The sequence below is a fragment of the Bombus flavifrons genome, chromosome 15, assembly GCF_040668555.2.
Source record: "Bombus flavifrons isolate JBK064 chromosome 15, iyBomFlav1_principal, whole genome shotgun sequence".
NCBI lineage: Eukaryota > Metazoa > Arthropoda > Insecta > Hymenoptera > Apidae > Bombus > Bombus flavifrons.
The window spans coordinates 7387246-7398160 of NC_138456.1; the positions used below are offsets into that span (position 1 = coordinate 7387246).

At 42.0% G+C, this 10915-nt stretch overlaps 1 protein-coding gene across 3 annotated transcripts; it reads right to left on the minus strand.

The window, feature by feature from the left end:
* Window positions 1–4387: 4387 nt before the first annotated feature.
* Window positions 4388–10531, minus strand: LOC138187796 (receptor expression-enhancing protein 1). Of its 3 annotated transcripts, none has more exons than XM_069128951.1 (5): window positions 9677–10531; window positions 9161–9580; window positions 8294–8373; window positions 6862–7096; window positions 4388–6185 (listed from the first exon to the last, which is right to left on the minus strand). In XM_069128951.1, the coding sequence occupies exons 2-5, from the start codon at window positions 9470–9472 to the stop codon at window positions 5769–5771; spliced, it is 1044 nt and encodes a 347-aa protein (XP_068985052.1). In that variant the 5' UTR covers window positions 9473–9580; window positions 9677–10531; the 3' UTR covers window positions 4388–5768. The 3 variants fall into 3 exon arrangements, with proteins under 3 accessions (XP_068985052.1, XP_068985051.1, XP_068985053.1); XM_069128950.1 differs by having other exon boundaries at window positions 4388–6197; XM_069128952.1 differs by having other exon boundaries at window positions 5895–6126.
* Window positions 10532–10915: the final 384 nt, after the last annotated feature.

Below are 10915 nucleotides of genomic sequence, written 5' to 3' on the forward strand. Positions count from 1 at the left end.
ATCGGTCTCGTTCAAGTCCTCTTCGCTCTCCGTGAGAGGTACTTTGGGAGCTGGTTTCTTGTTGTACTTACCAGCTCGGCCAAGACTGTCGGAATTACTACGCGACACACTCGGAGTTTTCCAAACGTCCAAGTAGCTGGCGCTGTCGTATTCCGGAACCATGTTTACCGCGTCTTTGTCGTCAGCTGTATTTTCTATTTCTTTTGTTCTTTCTGACGATGCTTTCGCGTCTTCACCATCTTTTCCTACGTTTTCATTCTCGTTCGCTGTTTCAACGTCCACGTTTTGCGACGAGTCTTTCGAGGATAACCTCTCAGTGACGGGTGTAACGCTACGCTGCAATTTTTCCTGCGTGTGGACGATGTTATTCACCGCCTTGCGAGCGTCGTTTAACAGTTGTTTCAGCTCGTCGAACTTATCCTGACAGAGTTCATCCGTTACAGTCCGTGTTGACCGTTCGGTTAATTTTTCGGAAGAAGCTTCGTCACAAGTAAAATTATTCGTAATATTTTCTATCGTGTTTTCGGTCTTTGCGTCTTGTGTTTCGATTCGCTTCGTCTGTGCATCGTCAATTGATCTCTCTGCAGCCGATAAAGGTTCAGGATGGGTCCTCGCCTCTATACTTTCAATTATTCGAACCTCCGCGGCTAGCACAGGCTCTGACCGTGAATTATCGATCGTTTCCGTCGTTTCTTTTTTTTCTAGTTCCGGCGGGCCTGATTGACTGGTACTTTTAAGTAAATCATCGTTACCTGCGGTAAAGGTGCCACGATCGAATTTCATATAATCAGCAACGTTACTGTTTTTCGAGAGTAGAAGCAAGATCTCGAGAGCTTGTTCAGGAGTGATGAGATTCAAAGGTGTCGGAAATGAGACATTTTTGGAGGAAGAAGGATCGATGCTGTCGGAATCCTCTCCCGAGTCCTTCAAATATCATAAAAATCGTTATATTATCAAATGAAACGTCTAATCAAGTGCTGCTGCATAATTTGAAAAAATTAAATAGAACGAATTTAAATCGTCATTAAGGACTAGGCGGCAAGAGTCGAAGAGCGTCTGTGGAAAACGCTGTGTGTAATATCTCGTAGTTGTAAAGAAAACTCGACTCAAACGAATGTCCAAACTCGTTTAGATAGATGACATAGACAAAAGCGAAGAAACAATTAAGTAACGTCTACTAGCGCTTGTGTTTCCTCTTTGTAGAGGCAACGTTCTGACACCTTCTAGCGTTATTAATGACTGTTTAGAGTGTGCGTTTAAATTGCGCTCAAATACTATATCGCGGTATTCTCGTTGCCACGTAGAACATTTTCTAATAAAAAAATTGCAATTTTTCAATCTTGTCACTTACACCGTTTTCCAACGCTCCTCGAATCATCGTAACGTTTTTAGTACACGTTTCGATTTCTCTGATATAAAATGGCAAAGTCCAGATGAAAGAAATAATTACGTATCCTTGATACGATACTTGATAAATACATAGAATGTCGAGGGAAAAATTTGCCAATGTCCTTAATGAATTAATCAAGGTTCAATTTCGTCGCAGACTCGTCTTTGCTGTTTCATTCTAGTCTAGTTTATTTTCAGACGTCTTGCTTCTAGTCTGTTTATCAGCGTCATTTGGAACAGTTGCAGTAAAGTTTCGGTTGCAGAAATGAAATTGGGGCTCGAGTGCGCGGAATTAAACCTTGATTTATGTTCTTATACGGATTCGGCCGGTTGAATTTAGTACCTCTGGGGTCTTCTTCGTGATGGAGCGAGGTTTTGCGCGTGTTCTTGCACCGACGCTCGATGTTCGAACCAACGAATCGCCTTGAGATGTACGGCTGGATTGTAGCGCTTCCCCGCTGCTGTACCCGCTGGAGATGTCGTCCGAAGACCTTATATTACTGCAACCAACGATCCGTTTACAGCATAACACGTCCACGTTACGGATATTAGGACGCTACACGTTTGTACTACGATTATTCGTTAAAAACGAGATACGAACGTTAAGCTAGCTGTTGGCTCCCTAGACCTTGGCTGTAGAACGTCAACGTCCACTTCGGAAAAATACATTTCCACTCGATTGGTGCTGGACTGTGTCCGACGAGGACTATACCCTCTTCTTCCCACATGCTCTCTTCGACGAGGTTCCACTGCAAATTATCGACAAATTTCGATCAAAGTATGTTCTTTTAACGTCCGATTAACAAAATTGCTACTGTGGACGCACGTGCTGCGTCGTGTCAATCGTTTTCACCGATTAACGAGCCACCGTTATGAGAAAGTGATATTTCATTCGCAATTTTGTTCGTCGATCAATTTACACGATCGAATTCTATCCTTCAACGTTGCGGCTGCAAAAAAGCAAAAAGATTCTAGGGTAGCACGTTTTTAGCGAAGAACCGAAAAATACAGTGCCGTGAATAATTATAAACTCAACGCTATTTTTTGATTTTTCGTAACATTGAAACAAAAGGAATCGTTTGTTATAATTGTAATACGAAACAAAACGAGAGACACAAGGAAGAAAAATTGTCTTCTCTCCAAGTCTGGAAGAAATTACATTTCCTCTCTAAAATTGTGTTTCTCCCTGTGAAGAGATACAAACTCAGTGTTAGTTTTCTTACCTTTGCAATGTTCAATGTTTAATGGATTTCCCTTTATCTTCAATTACTTCTATCAATCTATTAAATTACGCCATCCACTGACTTATTTAAAGTTTCAGATTTTATTCTTTCTTTTTTTTTTAAAGTAAACTTTTCTCGCTAGAATTCCACGTAGGTTCTCGATGTCCATGTTAATAACTGTGTTCGGAAATTTTCAAACTTTCCTGCACTGGCGGCTGTATTGTCTTTTTTATCTTCTATCTCGGTTACGAAAGACGATCCGTCTTTACGAACACACCATCTGCCGATAGCTTTTCGAGCGTTCAGTTTACGAAAACGGTTTCGCCTAACGATATCTTGGTTTCTCGGAAATATCGAAGAACCAATGCAGAAAATGTGTTTGAGTGTATAATTATTCGAAGCATCGTGGATAGCGGGGAAAAAATTGGTGAACTCCTAATATATGGAGCGTTTGTCCAGCGAACAGTTTAAATAAACAGAGTTTTACATCGAAGAAAGCGAACAACGTTATGGTTATTCGCGAGAGAATTCGTAAAAATGACTAGAGCCATGATCGGCCAATAACCTTCCATGTCCGTCTCGTCGTGCATGTGCGGCGTGTTTCTATTCTCGTCCTCTTTCTCGCCGGTCAGGTCGCTCAGGCTGTAGCTCTTCTTTAAATGCTGTACCAGACCACCACCGCCCTGAAAAACCAATCCTCTGTTTCTTTCAACCTGCCGGGTAATCCACGATTGCGTGCCGTGTCGTTTGTTAAGAACCAGTGAGCAGAAAAATCAAACTCATCGATCGAGCACAGAGAAACGTATAGTTACATGTTGAAGATACATACAGCGAAGACTAAAACAAAGTATTACGTAGGGTGTTAAAAAAGAAGAAGGTGCTTAGACTCGAAGAGTTGGTAGTACTCGGCGAGAGGAATGAAAAATTTCTAAATCTAAAATTTCTAAACACGTAAGTCCTACGAAGCCTGTAAAGCGATCCTTCTGACGCAACATCGACTCTTATCGTTTACGACAGCGTTCGACGTTGTGGATGAGGCTTTTCGCGATACACGTTGAGACGTTGATTTCTATCGGTGGATGGAAATTTTTTATCGACACGAGAGAGAAACGTATCGAACGTTTATTGTAGCAAACGCGAAGAATTATGCAAAACGTACGATGCTGATATTCAAAGATATGTAAAATATTCAAAGTGCAATTACTCGTTAAAATACTTAACGAATGAAACGATTTCCTATCTGGATTCTACTTTCTAAATTATCTTCGTAAAAATACGAAATCGCGTAGATATTGGCCAACTATCGATCGGAAATTTTGTAATTCCTCTCGGTAAGTCTCTTACGAACTCTAAAGTCACAGACCTTCTCATCTGAATATTTTGTACAAAGAAAAAGAAAAAAATAAAAATATATTCTTACCAACCCGGAAAAAGGTGTTAATGTGTTATCTGCCGACACCGGAGCGTGTGTTCGATCTGTCGTGCGTGTTTTTAGCGACCGATCTAGGCCGGGTTCAACAACGCGAACGCGTTGCGGTCTCTCGCCTATCCGGCTGCGTTTCTTTCCGACTTTCATTCTGGCACGAGTTAACGGCTAGCGTTCCGCGTGTCCAGCGATAGAACCGGGTTCTCTTGATTAACTGGACCAACTCGTTAGACGGGATTTGCACGGTACGAACGATGAAGAATCGATCGATCCGGATGATCGCGGGGTACTAGCGTTTATTTTCCACGAAAAATAGAACGGAGCAAGAGTGAGGGACCAACACATTACATCCTTATCCATAGAATATATTTATTCGAAAAAAAATGGGAATAAAAAAAAAAGAATGAAATGAAACATATGAATAGCATCGTTGAGTAAAATCTTTGGGATATAAAAGTCTTACTTTCTAAGCGTTTCAATGGCAAATCCTCGTATTACTATAGCTTTCTTAGATTCTCGACGGTTCTAATATGCTTGGAGATGTTCGGTTGGTGTACAAGTAACGAGGATGTGTATCCTATGCAATTACTTTCCATCACATTTACATCAATCTGATATATGTATGAGATTTAACAACAGTTACAACTATGGGAACTACAGCAAGGAACGACACGCTCTGTGATCGATGCCTTCTTAAGCACTACCTGATGTTCGTCGGTGATTACGTGCCAGCAAAAAGTACAGTACTTCGATTACTTCGTAAGCAAATCGTGCGATCCAGATAACAAGTGTTCGTGCAAATTGCATATACAAAATTGCCAGTGATCGTCGAATTCTTCCTGTTACATACCTCGGCGCGGTACAGTCTTAAACTCTGTCTTTTTGATACAAGTCTAGTTGATAGAAATGAAATATCATGTATTCGATCGATACACCGATTATTAGACGGCTTGTTCGTGAAAAAGGATTCAACATGGTTATTTGATATATTTATTTGTTAAGAATAGTTTATCAGTTTGCAACAATAGACGAAAATTTCTTGGATTGTCGCAATCGACGAAATCTCATATCGTCATCTATCGTAAGGCACCAGTTCTCCCGACTTACCAAAATTATCACGGTTCGCGATCAATCACGATAGATTACTCTTAATGCTAATTGGTATCATAAACGATATAAGTCGCAGAATTCGCAGAAAGGTGGCACGCAATAATAGTTTCTTAATGTTCGTCTAAACGTTAAACGTTTCGCAGCTGAGATTACATTATGCTAAAGGTCTCTGGTATATGTCGAATAAAAAAACATCTTTATCATTGTATATAGTATCGTAACGCATATGTAGATGTAACAAATAATTTCACGGGAGTAAAATTTCAAAAACTCCCCTCTCATCAGAACGATCAAATTCCTCTTTATCTTTGTCTTTCCGACCATTGCATAATCCGTCTTAACTAATACCTTCTTCAGGGTTTAACTCGACTCTAAAACAGAGAGAGAGAGAGAGAGAGAAAAAAAAACGGAAAATTACTCTAAGACTTTGAACAAACACACGCATAATTTCCCTAAAACCCATTCCACTCGATTCTCTATAAATGTAAAAACGCTATGTTAATCTTAAATCGGTAACTTGCAATCCATTTCGACGAAAGCCTGTCGAGGATTATTCTCGCGATTCTTCCAGACTACGTTAAATCGTTGCTTTCCACCGATTCACAGAACGACACTGTGTTTCAGTATTCTGTCAAGGTGGATGCATACTGCTGGTCCAACTCATCGTCGCTGAATATGGAGCCAGTATCGCGAGCGTGTGACCTGAGTCGCCTCGAGTTGCCTTCGGCTCGCCCTTTTCTGGTTTTCCGCGCCTTGTACGTTTTCTTCGGCGATGGCATCTTGAAAACGTTCCCTTCTGCTACACGATTAATTTCGACCAGCTCGTCGTCCGTGTTCATATCGTTGCTCATGTTGGGTATCGAATCGACAGGGATCAAGTCATCGGAGCTACTGCTTGAATGCCACGGGGTGCTCGGTTTCTGCATGGCGTCTATCTGGTCCGTCTTTTCCTTCGAGGTCGTTGGAAGCTTGGCCAAGCTAGAAACGGCCGAGGCCGATTGTATCGTTGATAGCTCAGTCACCATGATTTGGTCTGACTTCAGAATATGCTGACCACCCCCGTGTTCCGATGTGTTTTTGGAAGGATTTTTTTTTTTTTTTGGTTTTTGCACATATACACGAACGTCGTGGAATGTTTGATGTTACAGGTCGAACATAACAAACACGTGTGTACATATAACATGGTATTTTTTTTTTTTTTTGACAATATATAACGACGAGTTGTTAAAGGAACGACGATGATTGGCAGTGGTTAGACGATGTGTAGTGATGATGATCGACGTTGGTGTTTGTTTGATTAGAGGCGGCGTGCAGGATAGGCGTGCAGGACAACGTAAACATAAAAAACAAGAAAAAAAAAAGAAAATTGAACGATTAGCGAGTTGGGAAGCGGTGGCTGCTGCGAGTTAATATTTTACGTGAAGTTATGGACTTTTGATCGTTTTGTTACGAGGAAAAGATTCAGACGACATATTATATACTCGAAGAAACGAGATAGACTACGTTGTATATATTGTGTATATTTTTTATATAACCATCTACGATCTACTCGGGATTTTACGTATCTTATTATTCAGTGTTTAGTCTCAGAATTACTTTTATTCCACAAAAGAATATCTTTTCCGTTACTGTTTACTTTTCCCGTTAAACAAGACGATCGGATTCGTCGTTACGGCATCTGTAAGCGAGTGTACTTTTAAGTTCGAAACTTACCTTGATAGCGGTTTGCATGAGAACCGTGGTAGCATAATTCACACCTTTCGATCCAAGGTGCAACACTGCCGAGTAACCTTGCTCCGTCGCGCGTGCTAAGGCATCGTCGATCTCAGCCTCGCGCCGGATCAAAGCCGGGTGAACGAAGCGTCTGTAGAGAATGCTCGAGCCTTTAGTGGCTGGGCTCAACAGCCAGATAACCAGGATAGTCTTGATCTCATAGTAAAACGGAAACCTATACGAGCAAGATCAAAACACAAATGTTACGCGTACGAAACGATGGAAAAATCGATGGCCGTAAATTATTGGTCGGTAAAATACTGCACATTTTCATAGAAGAATGTAAAATTTGTAGCTCGAACGCAAAAAGATAACCAACGATAAAATTGAGAAGCTTTTTGGAAAAATGTTAAATTACTTTGCAAGCTTCGGTTCTAATTTTTCTAACATCGATCGACTCTTAACAACCCATCGAGGGTTAACGTTTCATTTGCAACTTCTCGCCATGTACATATCACGTCGTATAATAACATTTATCTCTATTGTGATAGTCTCTATCATCTTAACATAAATCGCAAAAACTCGGCAATGAAACGTTGTAGCATTCTATTCTAATAAAAATGGCCCTTCTGTCAGGTGTACGGCGACTTTTCTTAGTAACTGTACATATTTACGATGGACCTATAGGGTCTTTGTCTTTTAGAAAGCTCGTCAATTGTCGTTACGCGTGACGCAGCCGTGAACCACGAAGCCGCATCATCGCGAAAGGAGGGTAAAAAACGAAAAAGGGGAAAATAATTGGGTAGAGTAATGGCCAGGCGTAGGATAGTGGACGATAGGAAAGAAAAGAGGGAGTGTGAGAAAGAGGGAGGGAAGGAGAGGAAAGTGCGAGGGTATTCCTGGCTAGAAATACACCGGCAACTCTCCTTTTTGGTTGTAATTCGAGTATGAAGGGAGAGATCTGGCACAGCAGGCAGGAACACCAGAAACAGAGACGGAAGACGAGACGCCGGTAGAATCCTCAGAAGTGCATGTAAGCCAATATCCATCTCGGCCGAAATTAGACTTTCGGAATTCCCGGTGGCGAGCGGACCACGCGGTTCACCTCGGTTTATTGGCCCCGGTTCGCTCGAATTTTATTCGCTTCCGGCGAAAACGGGGCCATGACCGACCGACCAAACCAAACGCTTCGCGACTCCAGATAGCCCTGTCTACGAAACACATGCCCTTTCCATCCAGCGAACGCGTGCAACAGCTATTTCAGCCTCTTTCATCGCGAGTACTCTTTGGATTAACAAGTTACGAGAGGAAAGGGACCACGGTGGTGTCGACCTCTCCTCTTCTATTTAACCCTTCCAGTGGTCGTACGTTGCTAGCTATACTACGATATGTATCAAAGTTAGAAGAGAAACGTGACCCAGGCGTTGCTCACCAAAAGCTGAAGAAGACGTCGGTGAATGTTTCCGCGCACGTGAACAGCGCGAACACGATCCAATACATCATCCATTTCACCTGAAAACGAAAGTACAAATTCTTACACTTTGTCTCCAGACGGATCTCTGCGACGAAACGATATACCGTACGCTCTTAGGAATATAGGATGATCGTCATTTTGGAGGAACTCTTACTTCGTCTCGGCTATCGTATGGGATATATTAGATCGCTGTATAAATTCAGTTTGCCACTTTGTTCGTGTAAGTTGGTTATCAATGTTTGTAATTAGTCCGAGAATGTTTACGCATTGATGGGAAATTTGAATGTACAAATATGTGCAGAATGTACATATATAGATATATAAGAGGCATAACATCCACGTACATAGAGGTTGCACATCAAATTGGTAGAAGTATTCTAACCAGACAACGGTCTTCGATCCACAGCAACCTAATATTAGCTTTTAACGTTATGCGAAAACAAGAGGGAAACGCAAAGGGAATGGAAATATAAGCTTGGAATTTAACCGGGAATTCTCTGGAGATGGCATTGGAGCATAAAGCGACACGAGTTAATCCAGAAACAAAGTTCGTCGAGGACAAGTGCGGTCGATTTTTAACAAAGAAGCCTGAGAGAACTAGCCCTCGTGGATAAATATTTGCGGAGCAAAGTTTATGCTTTCCTAGAAACAATGTTTAGCCGCAACGTTATCGAGCAAGTTCAGCTGAAACTTGGCTCGTACTTGGAAGCACGCTTATACTCTATTCCCATTAATTAGAATGATCAAACATAATCGCTATTAATGGAAGACGAAGTAAGAATACCTCTCTAGTTATTTCAGCGGGTGGTCTTGATAGATACTCACGTATTCTTTCACATTCTTCGTTCTCACTGCCTTGTACGAAGCGTAGGCCGGATACAAATTGCCAAACACTAATCTGAAAATCGGATACAGGAGAATGTAAGTCAGCGATCGGGGCATTACAATAACTAGGAACGCGGCCAGGATCCGAAGGCTGCCCAGGCCCATTTTCTTTGGCAGTTGGTCCGCACAGTATCGACCAACAGCGAACAGACTCGTGGCCAATATTCGAGGGACACCCGTTTTACAGATCGTCCAGAGAAACGGATTTTCCTCGAGTTCGTCCGGCCGAGGCTCGTTTCTTTTGATTTCCATTCCACACCGGGGATCTTCCCCGTACCTCGCCTGGATTCTCGATTTCTATTCGCGAACTCTTTCTCCGAGTGTTTTTCGATTCTCGTCGGTCCGATCCGACGCATCAAACTGTAAAATCGAACCAGGAAAATCGTGCCTTGAAAAATCAATCTTACTCCGCCTGTAAAAGTAAACTAACAGAAAGATAAGCGAAAGGAAACTTACAGACTCGGCGAACAGATTGAAAAATCGGACAGAGACGTGTCTCGTTCTGATAGGTATAGCTCGTCGATCGACGAAATAACCGAACGATGAAGTAATCAAAGATTATAGAAGAACGATCGAACGAAGGGAATACTATGATGCGTGTACTTTCACTCACGGATTTTCTACAGTCGCGTTCATACGGCGGATCCTTTCGTTGCAAACGATGATCTCGTAGGCGTGAGACGAAGTTGAATCGAGGCTGATTGCGAGGGTAATTAGCGGTAGCGCGGAGATCAAGCGGTCGATTCGTGGACGCAATTGGCAACGCAGGTAGCTTCTACATGACGTCCCCTTTTCGTGAACTGTTCTCCGCCGCGACGCACTTGTTGCATCCTCTAGCCTCGGAAACGCTTCACATCGTCGTTTCACGACTACGAATCGATTCGTTTTCCACGAAAGGATCGCCCAGAAGAGACGATTCGCGTTGTTCGATCGAGGAAAATTCGCGTTTTCGTCGGTCACGGGCTCGGCGGCCGCTTGTTCCGGCCGCGGATGCTTCCAGTTAAAGACTAAATGCGTAACTGCGTTCTGGCACCGACGTGTCGACTACATCGATGCCATACAGGCTCTATTTTAACGCCTTAAGCCGCTGTCACGCGAGCCGGATACGAAATTCGCCCAACTCGCCTTGGCGATAACGATTCAACCGATCCGATAGACTTTTCGTTTTTACGCACTGTTCTAAGATGCTGTGTGACTTCAGCTGTCGTTTGTCTCGTGTAACTATAACATTAGCACAATGTCTATTGTTGTTCGTGGAAATCCAACACGCTGATTGGATAAATTGGTTCTCCAAATGTATTTTAGAAGAAGCTGAAGAGTGTAGTAAGATATTTGAGTCAGCCAGAAGATATTGCATAAGAACCAATAAAGTGAAGAACAAAATGACGCAAAAGGAATAGCATATACATACACTGCTGAATTATGTTAATCACAGTTGAAACTATTACCATTGAACTAACTTTTTTCCCTTTCATCAGTAGAATGTATAGCCGTTGAATTTTCAATGTAAGTACACGGTATATTTCGCTATTTACTACACCGTTAATAACGGGTTAAATAGTTTATTTTCAAACATAGATCACTTGAAAATTATTCCTAATTGAGTTTGGCAAATTGCTAAGCAAATTATTTAGCTTCACCCAACTAGCCCCATTTTACATTGTTTCCAATGTTGGAGAGTATCGTCGTGTTTAA